Source organism: Manis pentadactyla, chromosome Y (assembly GCF_030020395.1).
Source record: "Manis pentadactyla isolate mManPen7 chromosome Y, mManPen7.hap1, whole genome shotgun sequence".
Lineage (NCBI taxonomy): Eukaryota > Metazoa > Chordata > Mammalia > Pholidota > Manidae > Manis > Manis pentadactyla.
Window position 1 is genome coordinate 35,848,347 of NC_080039.1, and position 20,424 is coordinate 35,868,770.

The window sequence follows — 20,424 nt, forward strand, 5'->3', positions numbered from 1 at the left end:
ACAGGAGTCCCTGACCTCATGGAAATCACTGTAGCAAAGTAGACCAGCATTAAACAAATCACCGTTGAGTGACACGCCCCACCCTAGAACAGGCCGCCTGCAGGGTGACCACACGTCGTGTAAAATATGAAGATTGCACCGTACGTCTGAGCCCCTCCATGGCATTTCCCAGCCAGTGTTCCTCCAAGTGCCATTTCCAGGAGTCGGGAATGGGACCCCATCTGTGGGATGATGTCCTGAAATGATGCTCTGAGCTCTGCGGAGCTCTGCATCTTGCAAGAAGTTGGCTGGGCTGCGTCAGCTCTTGGTTCCGTGGACGATTTAGTGGCCCACTGAGGCCTGTTCTATGCAGTACTTCATCTGGGGCCCCTGTTGGAGGACGCCTGTTGTGCAGGACTTGGAGGTAACGGCTTCTGTGGGTTCAGACAGAAGCTTCCAGGAAAGCGTGTAGGCTAGAGGTTACATTTGTGCCCATGATGGGTGCCCACTGCGCGCTCTCCATAGTGTCTGGCCAGGAAAGCCTCCTGATAGATGCGTGCTAGGTGGCAGAAATGGGGTCTTTCTTGGTCCCCTGGAGGTGCCGCAGAACCATACAACTCCTGGAGGTCAGGGAGGAGTGTCCCGTGGTACCTGCGCAGGGCGGAGGGAAGGCTGCTGGGACAAGTGGCCCTCGGGCCGGGGCATGGCCAGGAGTCTGCAGCCAGCACTGAGTTGACTCAGCACCCATGTGGGGTGCTGGGGGCTCGGGTCGGACTCACCATGACTTAGAGGAAGTAAAGGCTTTTTCTCATTTGCTTCACATCTTGTTTTATGCACGAGGATTCATCCTCACTGGGAGCTGTGAGCCTTTTGAAGTCAAGTATGTTTGGCAGGTCCTGGATGTCAACACACGCCCACAGGTTTCCCAACTACAGGACTTTGCAGAAGGGACCCTGGTGATGGTAGTGTTTGTATCCACAAGGGTCTGCAGAGTTCCCCGAAATTATTTGCCCAGGACCCGCTCCTGGATATTAACGCCTCCCCACCAACATGATCGGTTGAAAGGACTTGGGTGACGCACTGCTGTGTATTAAGTCTGATTTTCCAAACGGCCCCATCTCTGCTCCACCAGGGGGACCTGGAAGGACTGGTGAAAGCTGGGCTTTCTGCTTTCTTTTCTCTTTTTATCCTTAAAGATAAGAGCCATCAAGAGTTTGCACATGTTAAGTATTTCAGACATTAAATATTTCTGCATTTGCCGGTGTGCTGAAAATAGAACCAGACCGCCTCTTGCTGGCTGTCTTAAGCTCATGAGCAGCGATGATGATTTATCAAACATACGAATTACCAAGAGACGAGCTCCCACGGAGCTGGCTCAGGATCTATCGCTGATTCCCATCAGCATTTTATCAGGCTCCCTTCCCATCCCCGTGTCTGAACACGGACAGATTCCTGATGACTGCCCAGGATCGATGTCTTCATCTCTGTACAATTTCTCATAAGTTACACGGATGGATCTCCCAAGATCAAGAATGACTAAAAATTATGTTTCCTGTGAAAAAAGTAAAGATAGCCCTGGGGACCCTGAGAAATAAGAAAGGGGCTCAGCTGGTCAGATACCTACTGACCCTAGATTTTGGTAGAGGTCTTCATCATTCATTAATTCATTCAACAAATCAGCACAGAGCACCGAGGAGATGAAAACGCTTTCCATCTGAGCTCCCTTCTAGGAACGTGGGAACTGGTGGGTCGCTGTGCGTGCCTTTCCAATGGATGATGGGCTCTGACGATGGATAGACCACTTAGCATCAACGCGTGGTTTGTTTTCCAATGTTTTCCTCTCCCAGATGGACCAGTTTTCTGCTGTGTGACGGGTCTCCCTGTAACAGGACACAGTTGGGGGTATCCCTCTGGGGATGGGTGCTGGCGGTGCTGTGTGACCTGAGTTACTCTGACCCCAACCTGCCGGAGACCTGGGCTGCAGGTGGAGGGACTGCTTCTCCTACTACTACTATTTCCATTCTCCCAAACACACCTTTGGAGCTTCCGGAAAGTGGTTCAGAAACACAGTGGTTTTCCCATTTTTCTAACGCTTTGGAAACATTGGACCCAGGAGCTCTTCAGAGTTGGGCATTTAAAATCACCTGGCCCTAAATTTCCACGACTGTTCAACGGCAGGTCCCACAGGCAGGTACCTTGAGCCAGGGATTGGTAGTTTGCAATTTAAGAAGCATACACCATAAAGGATGCCCTTATTGCTGTCTTCACGGGGTTGGGGGTGACTGATGTGAGTTTACCCTGCCTGAGGATGGTGAGAAAGTTGTCCTGGGAAGGAACTGTCGGGAATATGGAACCGGGTGCCCAACTGCATGATGCCCCCTCCAGCGTTTCCGTCGCTGTATTCGCTCATTTAAGGATTATTTTCGACACACACATTTGCTCCTTCAGATTTGACTTCCTGATTGTCCCCCGGGGTGGCTGGGTTCTCTCCTCTGTAAACACTTGACCCCATTGCCCGTGTCCTTCTGTGCTTATGAGCGTGTGGGTTCAATACCACCCCCAGTCTTGCTTTGAATCACAGATGTGCACGGATCTCTAGATTTTTCCAGACATCCCTCCTTACAACCCGTGGACCACTCGTTGTCTGTTCCTTTTGTACAGGTGGTTTTAGAGCCCTCAGGGCTGTTTCAGGGTGGTCTGTTGTCCCGCCTCATGTGTCATATCTGTATTTCCTCCCCGATTACCACGGTTTCAGGACAGCTTCCAGACAGCTTCGGTTTTGCATTCTCTAAGTTCCCCTTAGTGCCAAAGTCAACAGATTAAAAAGCTGTGCAGGGGACACAGACTTTGAAAGTAGATCTAGCGGCCGGTCCTTGGACTAATGGTGGAATGTGCACGTGAGTCCCCTAAAATGTTCCTTGTGTTCTGGAGTTAAGCCATCATGTAGCAATTTAATGCCACTAGAATGTGGTCTCCTTGTCTCTCTCTCTCTCCCCCCTTCTTGATGCCTCTCGCTATCTCTGCGCCCTTCATCCCCACCGTTTTCCCTTCCCCTGCAAGGCAGAGAACTCTCCCTCATCCCCCCTGATTAGGACACACCTTTGTTTGCTCTATAAGGAATAACATGGGTTTCTGAGTGTGTCATTCACCCATCAGACGCACAGATGAGTGAGCAGATATTTTTATGGTTCCTTCTACATTTCCGTTGGCACAGGGAGATGTTAAGATCTCTGAAACCTGGATGTGACCACACTATCACCTTCTCCATTTAGAAAACACAAACACAGCTATGTTGGTGAGCAATTGCAATTTCTCCCTCAGCACATATGTGTTCGATAAAGATCATCGTCTGAGTCACTGTGCTACCCAGGGAGGGCTCCAGGACATTTTGCTTTAGAATAGAAATGATGGTCATTATTCCCAGCATCTCACATTATAATAGGGTAGGAATGTGCAGGGACCCCAGAGAGCTCTTGGTCCAGCCTCCACGATGCCCACATGCCCCCCCCCAACATCTTCCCCGCTGCGTGAGCCCCAGAACGGATCAGACGCTTCCAGAGCCCGGGAGGTGACCAGCTGCGTGCATGGTGCCAGTGTTCTCACTGCTGTTGTAAAAACGTGCTTTTCCCAGGGCTGCTGTTTACACAGAGAATTGGCCCAGAGAACCTTGTGTGATCTCCTGAGTAACCTTGAACTTAGTCTTTGCCCAGAGCATAAACATTGCAGTTCGGGTTGGTGAGTTTGTGCCGTGATCGGTCGCCAGAGCTTCGATCAGGCAAACATTATGCTGGCATTTCCCCGGCTAAACAGTTGGTTCCCATTTACTCACGCACATTATCAGTAGGAGATATGTAATAGAAATGGAATGAATGGAATATTTTAAGCCTTGGGGAGATTTAATATCGAATAATTAAGCCTTAGGTGGTGTCCTTCAGCTCCTGTCCCTGTTGACCTCACCAATGGTGTTCTAGCAAAAAAACAACACAGTAAGTCCAGCTGTTTGTTAATGCATGAAACCTGAGGTCTGTCCAGCTGCACCACACTTGGGCTGACCGGGGTCTCCTGGCTCTTTTCTCTGCTCCCAACATAAAGTCGAAATACATTATGAAGAAGGGATGATTAGCAAACATCATTCCTTAGGTAACAGATTATCCTCAGCTAACCAGGCTCAAGCCCTAGGGACTCACCACAGGCTAGCACCCCAAATTCACAGGGATCCCCGTTGATCCCCCCATCCCCTTCAGCACCCCTACTGCATTTCATAGGGCATTTTCCCAATGAATTTGGACTCGTGGGTGGCTGTGTGCAATGGCTGCTACTTTGTTCTATGAGACGGGCTCTCTAACTCGGATTTTGTCACCTAAGCATGCTCAATTAATACCCCAGCGACTACTGCCGTGTAACAAACCACCCCCAATCCTAGCAGCTCAAAATGACCATTTCATTTTGCCTGCCCTTTGGGGGCACAGGAATTTGGCACAGTTCTAGTGCCAAGACTTCACAGCTTGCCCCCAGGAATACTATTCTCTGATGGCTCAACCTGGGGCGGACATCCAGGGTGGCTCCGTCCTGTGGTGGGCACTGCCCACCGCCTGTGCCCAGCTGGGACGCTTGACCTGAGGATCTACAAGTAATCTCTCCAAAATGGTGATTCTGGGACCACCGGTCTCCTTAAACGACTGTTCCCTAGAGAAGCATTCCAGAGAACGAGGCGGGGGCTACACGGTCCTTTCTGACCCAGCCTTGGAAGTCACACAACGTGTCGACTGCACTCCTTCTGCTCATTACAGGAAAGCTAGTGAGGCAACCAAGATGCGAGGGATGGCACAGAGACTCTATCTCTTGAGGAAAACGTGTGTCAAAAGAATGAGGGCTTGTTCTGAGTGCCTCGAGCGTGGGGTCCCTCCCAACCAGCCGTAGAACCTGAGTGTTCGTGATGAGGTCATCAAGGGCTCCCCAACTGGGGATTTATAATACTTTCAGCATGACATGAGCTCTGTATATCGAGCTCCATTGCACTAAATAAGAAAATGGCAGCACATTTTGTGTAAAGTCAACCTTCACATCACGTGGAGCCACCGATTTCCAAGTCTTTGCAGATGATTTCTAAAGTGGGCCCTGGTGAGCCCTATGGAAATGTTTTGTTAGCTGCATTTTTGCGCCTGTAGGTATATTTAAGTACCCATTACATAGCATGTACGAGGTACACGCAGCTTATTTCCTTCACTTATATTGGTCCTTCCTCTGCTCACGCTCGTGGTGTATGATTTTCAGCTTGGGGGTGGGGCATGCAGCTTTACCATCGTGGAGGTTTCTTGAGGAAGCTGCTAATGAGGGGGGAGGTAAGGTGCGCTGAGTATTGGCCACCAAGCATGTCAGTGAAGGACATGGGCTTGGACCTCACCTGTCTTCTCTCCACCTCTGCTGGGCCGTCTTCCGCTGGTCTCTGGGAAAATAGCAGCAAGCCTCATCCGACTATATTTTTTAAACATCAATTTGACCTGCTACACCCAAACACTACATCATGCTGTGCAAACCGTATTCCCTTTGTTCCGGGAACCCCAGAAATGGTAAACCTGCCTTGGGGATTGGGGCTGTGTAGGCACTGTGACCACATTGTGCATGGACCCGGGTGTGATGGGCGCACAGCACAGCCTGTGTGTCCAGGGAAGGACCTCACCACCCAGCTGGAGGAACCGTCTACACATGCACGTCCATACATGGTTACCCATGCCCAAAGGTGTGGAGCATCCCACGTAGACATGCATGCGTGCACATCACATACACACACACAAATACAAATAGATATCTGTGCACCCATATAAAATGCACATAAACGTATGACTATGTGTGAGCATATGTGCCTAAAATCACGCATGCAAATTCACTTGAAAATTCAAATATGCACACATACGTGCAAATACATGGCAGTGGAAATACATATGCATGCCTTACACATAAATCCATCTGCAGATGTACAAATAGGACAGTTATGCACATGCAAATACCTCTGTTCTACACTTAAAAGCACATTCATATACACAAATGCATATGCACATATCATATGCAAATGAAACCACATATGCAAATGTACATGCTGATGCACTTACATTGCAAACTCAGACATGCCTATACTGTCTATGCAGCAGAAAATGCATGTGTACATTCATGGACATTTGCAAACACATATGCATACAAAGACATAATATATATATGTGATTTAATGTGTGTGTGTGTGTATATATACACACAGACAACCTCATGCTCATAAACACAAATCATGTCACATATACACACATATATACACACATATATAAAGAAATCTATAATAATGTACAAACACATACAGGGTTATATAAAAAACATACACACATGTGCAAGGCCATAGGCATGCCAGTATATACACGTCTGTGGACACATACACATCCCAGCACACTGGCCGGTTCCAGGAGATGGAACCAGGTGGCCCAGCCATGTGTCCGACACAGGTCATCTGTGAGCCAGACTCCACGGAAAGGATGTCGGGACAGGTCCAAGCTGCTGGGAGGCAGGATGCATGGGACACAGAACGTGCTTTCATGAAGGTGTCATGAAGCGGCCACCGGCTTGATGAGTGTCTGTGGTGGGGACGGCCAGCAGCAACCACTGGGTCAGGCTTTCCCCCAGGGAACCTTCAGGAAATAATTTGTTTCTGGGGTGCCTTGTGACTGAGTGCTGCCGTGTTGTCACTGTTACTCAAGTTCCAGATACAGAGGGACAGAGTTCAAGAGCAGGGAGGGGTCTTGTTAGCCTCCTGTGCATCCCCGCCAGGCACAAAGCCTAGTACCTCCCCGCCAGGCACACGGCCCCGGTACATCCAACCAGACACCAGGTCCCAGCACATCCCCACCAGGTCCTCAGCCCTGAGAGCTTCCCCACCAGGCACAAAGCCTGGTCCTCGCCAGACACACAGCAGAACCCTGCGGCCCAGGGAGGTGGTGGGGCCTTCAGGACCAGAACGTGCCCCCCCGGCACTGGGTCTGCTTTCATGCCCCAGGACCCGTCTGTGAAACACCGCTGCTGTCCCATCTGACTCTCCCTGGACTCCCCTTTGTCCCCAGCGGGAGTGATGATGGTCCCTCAGAGGACAACCAAGGACGGGTTTGAGGAGCACTTCGGCCTGAACTACCTGGGACACTTCCTGCTCACCCACCTCCTCCTGGACACCCTGAAAGCATCGGGCTCCCCCGGGCGCTGCGCCAGAGTGGTGACAGTATCATCGGCCACGCATTACGTCGGCGAGCTGAACTTGGACGACCTCCAGGGCAGGTGGGTGCGGGTTCCGCTGGGCCTGGCCGCGTGCAGGATGCTCAGGGTCACGGGTCACAGGCGTGCGCCGGGCACAGCACCCACACAGGATGTTGTGGGTGGTTGTCGCCAACCACTTTCATTTTACAAGCCTGCCTTGTAGGAATAACGGTAATAACCAACACCGACTCACTATTTAGTATTTTGTAGCCACACACGTAACACTAGATCCACATCAGGCCATGAATACGTGGCAGCAATACTCTTAAAATACCATTATTCTCCTCATTTTACGCATGATGGAACTGACGCTTATGTCTTCTTAAAAATATCTTCCTAAAATGTGGCAATGGTTGATGGAGCCGTAATCCCAGCCAAGGAAATATGCCTACAGAACAGAAAAATTTCATGAATGTGGAGTTAGTGGTGTTGCTAGAATCAGTGATTCACCCTATGCAAAGCTTCCGTCGTGTTTGTTTTAATGCATCCTGAAGCGCCTAGTTTTGAAGCGTTTTTGTACTGAGGTATGACTGACAGGTACCCTTACGTTAGCTTCAGGCATGCAGCATAATGACAGGATGTTCATATATATTCTGAAACCCCCCCAGTCAGCCCGCTTAACGTCCAACGCCGTCAACCACTTGCATCTTGTCCTCCGGCACCTTAGCTGTGTGATGTTATTTTTTTCTTTTTATTTGAGAGGAACAGAAGAGAAACAAACACACGTTGGGGAGAGCAAAAGATATCAGAAATGTTCAAAGGTTGTCCTTTCCACCCAACTGCAAATGCAGCCCGTGAAGTCTGTATGGGGCATCTGGGGAGACTCCGGGCACTGTGCTGTGTGCTGTATTCTCATCTGTGGGCGCTGTTCTCGCTTCCAGCCATCTCTTCCCTAGGGATGCAGTTGTCCCTGTGTGTGTCTGGGTGCATGTTTCTGTTTCTGTGTGTGTGTGTGCATGACATTGACTGTGTGTGTGTGTGTGTGTGTGTGTGTGCGCATGGCATTGACGTGACGTTTCGGACTACCCGGGTGCTTGGATGGCCTTGCTTGCCCTCTGGGACCAGGCTGTGGGATTTGGAGCAGGGTGGGTGCTGTTGCCCCACATCCTCAAGCCTGTGTGCATGTGTGTGCATGTGCATCTGTGAATGTGCGTGGTAGCCTATACCTGTGCATCTGGGAACATGGGGAGTGTGTGTGATGTGTGATGTGCACATGTGGGAGTGTGCCTGTGCATGCAGGATGTACAGGGCCACAGGAGCCTGTGCATGTACATGTGTGCTGGCACATGCTCGCACATTTATTCCCAAGTCTGCACACAGACATGGGTGTATAAGTTACTGAGTTTGTGCCCATACCCCTGGGAGCGTGTGCTCACCTATGAACATTTGCCATGTACACATGTGTGTGCACGGTGGAGTGTGGGTGCATGTGGATGTGTGCACTCATGTGAGCATAAGTATCTGTGTCCATGTGGGCATGTGCATGCATGTCCTTGGCGTGTTTCTGTGGCCTTAGCCTGGGGCACCTTTGGTTATTGCCCCATGTGTGGCCACAGCCAGAGGAAGGACTGGGGCCCGTTCCCTGGCTCCTTCCACCCACACAGCTCTGCCCAGCCCCCGAGCCTTCTTCCCCTGCTGCCTGGCCGGCCATTCCTCAAGGCCATCAGCAGGACAGCCAGGCCGCCATTGGCTTCCCAAAGCCCAGCTGTGGGGCTGGGCCGGGTGGGCTTGGGGCCACACCCACTCAGCTAGGGGCTGCCTGCAGTAGGGCAGATGCCTGCAGCTAATTGGGGTCCTGGAGGAAGGGAGGGGTCTCGGCATAGCTGGCTGCTCTGCAGAGAGGAGGCGTGGGGGACACCCCAGAACATCTAGGGCCGAGCAGTTACTTACACTCAACAACATAGGATGATCAGCAGCCATCCTCAGCTCCCTTTGGTGACAGGCTTCCTGCCACTTGACAGTCTCAACGCCCCATCTAGGTTCACGCCAGCCATCAGAGCCATCTCAGACTGAAGCCATCATTGCAGGAGGTCGATCCACAATAACCCCCAGTGCGAGTGACATCATCCCCTTAGACAACAGGTCATGCCTTACAAAGCATTCTCATGTACATCGTGAGACTGTAACCTCATGTCCCCCAGGGAAGAGGACAGAAATCTACAGTTTTATGCGAGTTATAGGAGAAAGGATTGGCTCCTGTAAAAACATAGATTAAAGAGAGCCTTTGCAACATCATTCCTATCTCATTATTCCACACTTAAAAGGTATGGGGATCTCTGAACCCCTGGAACCTATAAATGGGGCCTTCTTTGGAAACAGGGTCTTTGCAAATGAGAGTAAGTGCAGGATCTGAGATGAGGTCATCCTGGATGAGGGTGGCCCTAAATCCAGTGGCGTTTGTCCTTCTAAGAGACAGGAGAGGAGATATCCAGACACAGGAGAAGCCACATGGAGACAGAGGGAGGCAGCCACACACCCAGGGCCACCTGGAGCCCCCAGAAGCTAGCAGAGGCAGGAAGGAGCCTCCCCTGGAGCCTGTGGAGGGAGCACAGCCCTGTCCACCTGGACCTCAGAGCCCCGCCTGGACTTGACACATCTGGTCTCTGGCACTGAGAGACAGTGGTTCCTCTGGGTGTCAGCCCCCAGTGTGCGGGTCCCTATATCTGGTGCCTGGGCAGTAAAAGGCCGCCTAGGTTGTGGGGCCCATGGAGGACCAGCTCCGTGGTCCCTGAGCCGTGCTGGGACCACCTTATGGGTATACTTGCTGCCCTGGGCCCTGCCGGTAGGAGCGGAGGGGCCGAGCAGGCTTCTTTCACACCCTGGCATTTCTGAGTTCTCTCTGTTTCTTAGCTCGGAGAATGTGTTCAGCCCTTTGGCAAACCCAGTGGTTTCCGTCAGGTGGACAAATACCCAGGTAGAGAAGTCGGTGACATTTACTCTGGAGAGCTGCTAATTCTGCCTCGAGGATTCGGCAGCGCGAACCTGCTTCTCTCCTCCCTGGGCTCACCGCCCTGCATGTTAACTCCCAGGCTTGAACTTTCCTGCCACGGGGCACCCTGGGGGATAGGGGTGGCTTCCCTCATCCGTGTGGGTCCAGGCTCCCTGTGTGCACAGACTATATGGTCAGCCAATGGTTCCCAAAGCCCACCTGCCTTTATGGGGCATCCCCAAGGAGCAGGTGAAAATCATGTCTCGTAAGGTGAGCGTGCATGTGTGGGCTCGGGTGTTCCCCTCCTGAATATGTTACCCTGTTTTCCTTTACACATAAATGTGTTTAAAGAGAAGTGCTTGCAAACTGTAGAAATACATATGTGTGTATATACAGTTAAATGCAAGAGAGATTGCATAACCACGTGCGTACATAGCTTGCTTTTTCTAAAATGAAACTTTTATGCTATCACCCCAAATTCTGCCATCCGAGATGTGAATGGAGCAACGGCCTTAGGAAGCTGGTATGAGCCCTGAGCCCTGCGTTGTTTACATTTTCCTGTATCAAATCAAACAGCAGGTTTTCACATCTACCATCGTCTCTTCTACATGTTTATCCGAAGGGCAGGAGACCGTTGAGAAGGGTGCTTTTCACAGCGGGGTCCACCGTACCCGCAGCATCTGTTATCTCTTGAGAGTTTGTTAGAAATGCAGGTGCTCAGAACAAAACCCGGCTGTGTAAGTGAGCGCCCCAGGGTGGGGCCGGGCCCCCCGGAGTGTAAGCAAGCCCCACAGATCATGGCAGAACCAGTTGTGTTTTTAACCGTACTGCCTTCTTGGGTGAAGAGACTTGGTGCTTGGTGGGCGCCTGATGTAAACACCGCCCGTAGTTAGTGTTAATTGCCAAGATGGATCTGCTGGCTTGGAAAATGAGCGTTCTCGTAAAGGCATGGATCAGAATATCATCCGGGGTTCCCCAGTCCAAGTGGGCTGTTACACATGAGAGGGTTTGTCTGCTCAGCTCAGCTGCACTGAACCACACTGTCCCTCTACGGGAGTAAATCCCACACGAGAAGGTGGGCAGAGCCTGTTGAAAATTGTTTCCATCCGTAGAGTTGGGAGCGATGGATAGCTTTGTTAAAAAGGAAAGTCTTATTTTGGGGGAAGCAGGTAAAAAAGATACATTATTTAAGTTAAAAAATTATATATATATATATTATCATATGTATAATTAAGGAATTGCTGCAAAGACTGGAGGGTCAGGCACGTCCAAAATCCACAGGGTTGCCGCGCAGGCTGGAGATTTGTGTAAGGGTTGATGCTGTCATCTTGACCCTGAAGGTGGGTAACTCAGGCAGAATTTCTCTACCACAGTCTTGAGGCCAAATTCCTTTTATGGGGGGGAGGTTAATCTATTTTTGTAAGGCCTTCAACTGATTGGACACGGCCCACCCATGTTATGGCACGCCTTCTGCCGGACTCCAAGTCTACCGATTTCAGTGTATCCCATCTTCTAAAAAAATACCTTCCCGGCAACAGTGGGGCTTGTGTTTGACCCACCCGCTGGGCACCACAGCCTGGCCGTGCCGGTGTGTATGATGAACCGTAACCGGCACTCTGTTACGATGCCCCATGGTGTCGGGACATGGCTGCCCCTAGTAGCCACCAAGCCCCCTGGCTTGTCTGTGCACTCAGCCTCCTATGGGTCCTCTTTGGGTCTTATGGTGCCCCAGCTCAGTTCCAGCCCCGAGGGTGACCATTCGGGAAGACCCCCCACCGTCCCTCTCCTTGGGACAGCCTGTCCTCATGATCATAGGACCTTCTCCTCGTAATGCACACGCCTGTTTACTTAGACGCCCTGGGAAAAGAAGGAAGTGTGCTCATCCGGTCTCTTCTCTTTGGGCTCAGAGCCTGCAAGTCCCCCAGTCCTGGCTCCCATCCTCAGGACCGATGAGGTTGCTCATGGTTGCAAAGTTACAAGGACCTCCCGGGCCGAGGAGTGCTTACTTATGTGCAATTGTTTTTTATACAACCAGTATGTATGTGCTTTATAATAATGAGAAAATATTATCTTTAAAATGTCCTCCTCATGTATGCATCTGATCCTATTGAAGGGCACCAAAGTTTGCTACCCCAAAATGTGCATCTCTGGTGTCTGGCTTATTTTGAGCTGAAGGAAGTTGAGCAGCAGCACTGAAGGAAAAGCTCTTCCATTCCCCCGAATTGTCTAAAAATAGAATATAAATTTCCTTTTTTTGTAAAGAAAATTTGCCTTTATGAAGGAGTTTTCCATTGGTAAATGTGTGTCCATACCAGGAAGAGAGCTACTCTCAGAGACAACTTTTGCCACCCTAAAGACTCTTATCTGCCTAATAAGGTAATATTTATGCACCATATATTTTCTCCCTTCACTTCCCCATAACTTATGTACCCCACCTAGAAGCCCCCAACCCCTTTTCCTTTCTTGAGCCTAAGATGGTGTGTAAGCCTCAGTGACCTGACTGCCTCCTTGAGCCACATTTTCCTTTTTTGGACTCGTGTCAATGAACATAGTCAAAATCGGTTTTTCTGTTGTTAATGTGTCCACTCTCAGTTTGATTTGCAGGCTCCAGGCACAGAACCTAAAAGGGTAGAAGGAAAAAAGATTCTCCCACCAACAATACTCTGTTAAAATGTAAGCCTTCCATAGATATCTCTTTAAAATAGAAGTGAGTGGATATGCATTTACAGCCATGTGTATTAGTAATTATTTCTTTGAGGAGAACTTGGAAAACTCATTTGCTGAGCTGAAAGGTAATGATCTGCTACATTCCCGGCACGCTGCCAGGAGGGGACTCTCACGGACTAATTCCACTGTGCAACTGACCTCAGTCTAGGAAACACCACCGGCTGTTTTGTGGAACACAGGCTTCAAGAAACCCAGTGTCCACTTCCCACCAGAAACAACCTCATTGCAATGTAGGATGGGATGTCCCTTCTCTGGGTAATGTCCTCCGAGATTTTTAACCAAGAACCCTTGGAGTATTTATTGACTGATTTCTTACACAGAAGATGCACATAATGCATTCAAAATACCATGCTTCATCTCTCTTAGGTCTGCAAGGCAGAGAAAGTGGTGGGCATGAGATTATGCCACTCCAAAATACTCCACTTTGGCATAAAGATTATTTGGAGCTGGAGGCCATGAGAGCCCAGCGGATTCAGAAAGACGCCTTTCCAAAGGTTCCCTTTTCTGACAAAAAGGAAATACCGAGAAATGAGGATGGCCGTGACTCCCGTCTCTGGAAGATTGTATGGCCATGGGGAAGGCGGAGCGTTGTCACTGAGATGAGTTTGCATAAACAAATTTTAATAAACAATCCTCATTTTCTATTTGTTTACATATGTTATATTTTTACAACTTTATTAAATGCTATATATGCCCTAGAGTCTAATGATCTCTTCAGGGTATTCAGTTGTTTTCTACAAAGCTACTCATATGTGTAAAATCTTTTGAAAAATTTACATGATTTTGCCCTGTTAATCTGGCCTTCGTCAGTTTAATTTGCAGCCTTCCGGGACAGAACACAAAAATTGAAGAGAAAAGGTTTTCTTTCCCTACAAAAAGCTACCATATTACTGCTCTATTTTTGTTTTGGATTGATGTTGGAATTGTTCTTTAAGTATTAAAACATTAAGTTTTTGTTGATTGAAAATGAAGATGTCTTCTAAGGTTTTGGCTTTACCTTTTCATAGTGGTTAGTAAAAAGCAACCAATTAAAAATCTCACGTTTAGAACCAAGCTAGGCAGACGGTTCATGAATTTCCTTTACCTCCTGTTATTCTAACACAGCTAGAATAGTTAGTGCTTCTGTTTTTCTGCCTGTCTTTGCTATTAACATCCAAACAGTCTCTTCATTGTCTTCAGTGGGGCATCCCTTCTCTCTCGTGTATTTGCTATGGTTGTTTTCCATGTAGAGTGTGGATATTTATCCCCAAATCCACCAGAGAATGTCTCCTGAAATTACCTGTACTCTTGAAATCTTTTCTAATTGCTCCCGTTGAGAAATGTGTTAACATTTTCCCACATAGTATTTTTAGAGAAATGTTCATTGTCTCCTCTCCGTGTTACGATACGAAACCATAATTATATAACTGATCCGTTTACTCTTAAGAAATTTGCATGTTTATGGCTCTGTCCCAAACAACCCTAGTAATTTGGAATCAGATGCTTGCATGAGATGTTGATGTGTCCCTATGCCAAAGTGAAAGCCGAGTGTTTATGTACCTTCGCTTAATAGCTCCCTCTTTCCTGGAGCCTTTTACCCTCCCCTGTGGGGACGAGGCAGGAGAAGTTTGCTGAAAACAAGAATCTTGATGATAGTGGGGGGTCAGGACTTGTATCAGGGGAGGGAATTTGAGCTTTGAACTGCCCTGTGCTGTTGCCTGAATTGCTCTCTCCAAAAAAAAGGTATGTTTGGGGTCCTTTGGGGAAATGCTCCCAGGCTCCCAGGCATGCCCATCTGGTTTCACCCTCTGCTGACCTCATGCTACTCACCTCCAGGGCAGAGGGCCTGGGTCCTGTTCTTCAAGATAAACCGGATGGAAACCAGGCCAAACCTCAGATTTTTGCATGTGGCCTGGACCTGACAAACAGGTGCAGGATGACCACACCTGGGGGACATTTTGATGAGAAAAAAAGAGACTGCCCAGCGAATGGCAGGGGGTGGGACTGAGTCCCTGAGGGGGTCCCTGTGCTTGTCACTTACCTACAGGCAGGAGTCACGTGTGTGATTTAGAAATGGCGTGATGTGGACCCACAGGACCGCCTGTCCTTGCTGGTGGGAATGCAAACCACGCAGCCACTTGGCAACGCAGTTTGGCGTTTTCTTCCAAAACCGAACACACTCTCAGCAGTCACGCTCCTTGGTGTTTACCCAGAGGAGCTGAAAGCTTAGGTCCACAGCCAACCTGCACGCGGCTGTTCACAGCAGCTTTATTCATTGTTGCCAAAACTAGGAAGCAACCAGGTGGCCCTTTAGCAGGTGATGGATAAATAAAGCTGGTCCGTCCAGGCAATGGGGTGTTACTCAGGGCTAAAAAGAAATAAGCTGTCAAACCACAGAAAGACAGGGAGGAGCCTTAAACGCATATCACAAAGTGGAAAAATTGCACCTACTGTGTGATTCCAGCTCTCTGACATGCTGAGAAGGCACAACTATGGGGCCAGGGCTGGGGGAGGCGGGGACGGGCAGGTGGAACCCAGAGCACGTGTCAGGCAGTGAGATATTCCGTGTGGCGCCCTAACGGCGGATTCATGTCATTATACGTGTGTCCAAACCGGTAGAACGTTCAAGACCCAGAGGGACCCTAATGGGGACTGTGGACTCTGGGGGGTGATGACATGTTCACGTAGGTTCATCTATGTACTGAGTGTCCCATCTGGTAGGGACGCTGACCGTGGGGGAGGCCATGCATGTGTGTCACGGGCTAGGGGGTCCATGGGAACCTCTGTACCTTCCTCTGCACTTTGCCATGAACCTAAAACTGCTCTAACACACGTCACGAATGTCTCAGAATTGAAATGTAAAGGATACAGATGCAACATTTTGATAGGAAGTGAAGCTAACACCCTTATAAGCCTCAAAACTTGATGACAGCTCCAAGGTGGGTTTCTGTGTATTTACTACGACGCCTGACTGCATACTACTTTGCTGTTTAAAAATTTTAAAACCCAATAGCCTTCAAAAAATATGTCCTCTGAAGACAGGGGCCCCTCTTATCACAAGCTTTCGGAGCTGGAACCTCTGCTAAGTTTTCACCTTCTAAGTTAAACGGGGAGCAGGGGAAGTCACCCTGACCCTAAGATTGTGGAAACATTTGTCTCTCCTCCATCAGGGACGGGCCCACCTGCACCCAGCATCCTACAGTAGCAAAATTTCCCCTGCTTGGAGAAGGAAACCAGTCACTAAACCCTAAATTCTGCAGACATCATATAAAATGGGTGTTGTGTCGGCCTTTGGCCCTTTTCTGACCGTACGTCTAATGTGGATATTTAAATCACTTGTAATTTTTCTTACTCATTCAGCATTTTCAGTGACTAGGCAGAAGAGACTTTTCAAAACCAATTCTTACTGTTTGCTCAGGATAAATTTCAAATCCTGCTAAGTTCAAAGATCGACACCGAGGTAAAGATTTCAGATCCATGTCGTGTGGCTGATATCAGAGGATGCATCCATCGGCCTCACGGGCACATACCCTCCCTCTTGATGTGTGGCCGACTACCCTCATATTCTTCAGCACCGGAAATGCTGATTTCTTTGAATTTTTACCAGTGTTATAGGGGAATAGGGCTGTAGGATTGCTTGGGTTTGTGTGTTTTATCAGCACATGAATTTGTTCACCCACAGGGCCTCTCACATTTTTACTTTTCTGCATTTTATGGTGTGCTCTGAGGCCTTCTCATTTTGCATTTCTTGTCTGGAAATGTTCAATGTTTAGTGCAATGGCTAACGGAACACGGAAATGTTTGAGAGGAGAGAGGCTTTCAAGAACCAATATTGCGCTCTCCTTCTGGACATCTGCCTGTCCTGTGTTCTGTATTTAAATAGTCTGCCTCTCATTTCCTGATTTTATTTTTCTTTTTAAATGTTTCCCTTGGTAACATTTCCTCTTTTCAATCATTCAATCCAAGTTTAGTTCATTGATCTCAATGGTTTTTTCTGATTTCATAAGAGCCTTGCTCCGGAAGAGGCGTCAAAGTTCAGCCAGAGTTTTTTCTGCATCTAATGCGATGGTTGCACGATCGCTTTCTGAATTCCTGGATGTGTTTGACTGTTGCTGTGGTGCACGATGGATTTTCTTGTCATGTGAGAAAGCTCTCCTCGAGCTTGACTGTGTCAGGGTACCTAGGGTGCCGGGGACATTGTACCGAGCAATCTGCAGCAGAATCAGATACATGAATGCAAAAGGCGCTCCTAGGAGGCAGAAAGGGACTGTCACATGAAGACAGATGACGTGGTACCCGGTTCTCAGGACGTACGTACCCTATAAAATCATCTCACGTTAGGTGAACAAAACTTGACAAGAGACAAGCTTCCAAGCATCCAGCATCCAAGCAGAAGACATCCGCCCCTCTTCCCCGAGCATTAAAAATTCAAAGGTGGAAAAAAAAATTCAGCAACACACGGGAAGTCCGAACTCAAGGAACACATTGAAGTCGACGGGCCTCTGTAGGTGTCCCATCCACAGTTGGAGAGGCGGACTTTACCTGCAGCAGAAACATGGCTGGACCATCCCTCGTGTGGCTTGCGATGAGGGTAGGATGCACCTCAGCGACAGTAGGAGAAGATGTTTGCCTCCCAAGCCCTGCAGGGGGGACACGGCCAGCGTGAGGGTGGCGGGCCTGGGGCTGTGCCTCTCCTGGGCCCCAGGATCTTGGGCTCAATCTCTGTTGGCTAATGAAGCATGACAGGACACTGGAGGGAGAAGCCGGGTCCCTCACCTGGGCGGGTGTCCAGGTCCCACAGAGCCGTGGTGGGTGGGGGTGGGCTGGGTCCCGTCTGGGAGCTGTGTGTGCCGCTGGACGCGTTCATTCAGCACGCATGTCTCTCTAAACCCACAGCACCTCGTACTCCCCGCACGGCGCCTACGCCCAGAGCAAGGTGGCCCTCGTCCTGTTCACCTACCGGCTGCAGCACCTGCTGGCGGCCCAGGGCAGCCACGTCACCGCCAACGTAGCCGACCCCGGCGTGGTCGACACGGACCTCTACAAGCATCTCTTCTGGGGCACACGGCTGCTCAAGAAGCTGTTTCACTGGTGGCTTTTCAAGGTAGGCCTCCTGCAATTCGCGGCTGCTCGATGGCCACCTCCATGCCACCTGCTTGCCATTTGCTGTGGGGACCACAGAAGGGCTGGGCTGGTTCCAGAGATGGTGATGTGTGCCTCAGAGCAGTGACCCCCGCCCCAGGGTCCCTGATAGCTGAGGCCAGAAGCCCATCTCCGTATCTGCATTCTGCATGTTTATTTCTAGAAAAAATAAATCCCAGGCTGAGCACAGTAATGACCTCTTTCTGCCGCCACCAAAGCCCTGGTTGAGATGGGAGTGGGTGCATCAGAGGCTGATGGATTTACGAATGTGGTTTCATCAAGGAAGAGACATTCTCTGGGTTGGGCTTCCACAGTCCAGGTGTTCCCGCTACCTGGGTGTTGGAAGGGGAACCCCAGCGGCCCACTCCCCACGGTGCCCTGGAGGATGGCACAGGCTTTGCAGAGATGTGGGGTCCATTGCAAGGGGTTGGTGACACAGGGGACGAGGGCCAGCAGCTCACAACATTGTGGTGCGGTGCGCCTGCCCCCAGAGAAAGCTCAAATTAGGCACAAGTTGGGAATGAGGAACAACAGCCCACCCCAAACACCCCGTTAGATACCTTGGGTTTGGTTCTGTGTTCTTGCTTCCCAATTAGCTCCTGTCCAAACGCAGTGAAGGCTCATGACCCACCAGGAGGTGTATCTATTTCTTTATTGGACGTCCTCTTTGGTATATGTACGTAATTGTCTGGTTTTCCCCAAAGTACAAGAAGAAAAATCAACACCGGGCCCTCTCCATCAGTAACACAGGCTAAAAAAAAAAAAAAAAAAATCCCTGACATATATTCAATCCCCAAGTAACCAGATTTGGTCCATAAATAGCACCTCTGTTTTTACTCCTGACGGAAATGCTGGAGGCACAGACGTGACACCATCTCCCGATCCGTCCACGTGGGTGTTTCTATGATTCTCTAGGGCCAACTCTTCAAAGGGAGATTGTTTATCCAGAGAAGATGCACGTTTAAAATCTACCGCCCAGAACTCCTCAGCGCTTGGCTGCTGATGTTCTGTTTTGTTTCTGCACCACAGAGGGTCACATTTAAATTTGCATTTACTGCATATCTGTGTTGCTTCTTGGAATGAAGTATCGGTGTCATCTGGTCACGTATCTATGGAAAGGTGCTGGTCCCTCAAACTTCCTGTGTTTTCGGGGTACTAGCCTTTTGCCTCAAGTTATGTATTTTCTCCTGTTATTTCGTGTCATTGAGGGTCTTACAGATGACTTACAGGATGTAAAATCTTTTTATTGTGGCATCTCTCCAGGGATTGTGGCGTACGTTCGTTGTTTACTATCGCTGGCTTCTGGGCAGGTGTCATGTCGGGAAATCTCCCCTCTGGTGTTTTTCCCCTGTTACAGCCCCACCCAGACTCCATCCAGGTGATGCTGGCAGGGCCTGATACACCTGGTGTTTGTTTAAACTTGGACGTGCACATCCACAAGTCCTTCTGGGTCTGCCGACCCCGAATGAACACGATCGCCACTCCTTAAATCCCGATGGGAGCCCTGGGTGTCCTGAATTCCCTGTCATGCTCCAGCAAGGCCACCCCATTGCACTGGATTTTCTAAGCATCCCTGACTCTGCCCTGATGGTTTTTCCCCATCACCTGTCCAGCGTCTGGGCAGCCCTGGGCTTGTGACCACGTCCCTTCCATCTCTGCCTCCATCCACGTGGCTTCTCCTCTGTATTTACTGCAAAAGGATTTTCTCTCTGGCCCAGTCCAGAAAAAGGGTGCAGACTCTGATCTAGACAGGTGCTTATATTTTTGTCACCTTGAATCCCTTATTGGGGTAGCTCGGCTCACTATGTTCCCTAGGGTGCATGGTGTGTGTTTCTAGAATGACTCCTACCTCTGTGCAGCGTGATTCTGTAATGCACTGCACAGTCCTCTTTGCCACCACGGCACAGAGCGCTTGTGGGTTGCTATTCATCCCTGAGCAGAGTGGTACATTCCCTTTCTCTGTGCTCTTAAGTTTGGATACTAAAGTTTTGATGAAGTGTTAAAAAAATAAAAGAGAGAATTGAGAACACTGTTTTCCTCTTGTGCTTCAACATAGCCTAATGACCATGAAAAGTAGGTGCATTTCAAAACTTTAACGATGGCCTTTGGCAACGTCCCCAGGTGGGGAGTGTTCTCAAAAATCATTCCGACTCAGCTTTTGAAATGTCCTTTAATGCTCTTTGCTTTTCTGAGGATTTCTACCTCCTCCCGTGTCAGTTTTGACAGCTTTCTGCTTGGATAGTGGTCCGTGTCCTGTGTGCACATTAATGAGCACGGATCAGGACCTCTCCTTGGGGTCAGTCAGCTTGCCTCCATCTGACAGCCTCTAATGAAGTCAGCTGCCCCCAGGTCCCTTTTATGGCTTAATTAGCTCCCTGACT

General features: G+C 49.4%; 1 protein-coding gene across 3 annotated transcripts in view; it reads left to right on the top strand.

The window, feature by feature from the left end:
• The window catches only part of LOC130682170 (dehydrogenase/reductase SDR family member on chromosome X-like), a 108,319-nt gene that overhangs the window by 78,966 nt on the left and 8,929 nt on the right, over positions 1-20,424 (top strand). For all 3 annotated transcript variants that reach the window (XM_057496323.1, XM_057496325.1, XM_057496324.1), the window contains 2 exons: positions 7,080-7,287; positions 17,798-18,005. In XM_057496323.1, coding sequence (XP_057352306.1) covers positions 7,080-7,287; positions 17,798-18,005 — 416 coding nt within the window. The remainder of the gene's footprint in view (positions 1-7,079; positions 7,288-17,797; positions 18,006-20,424) is intronic.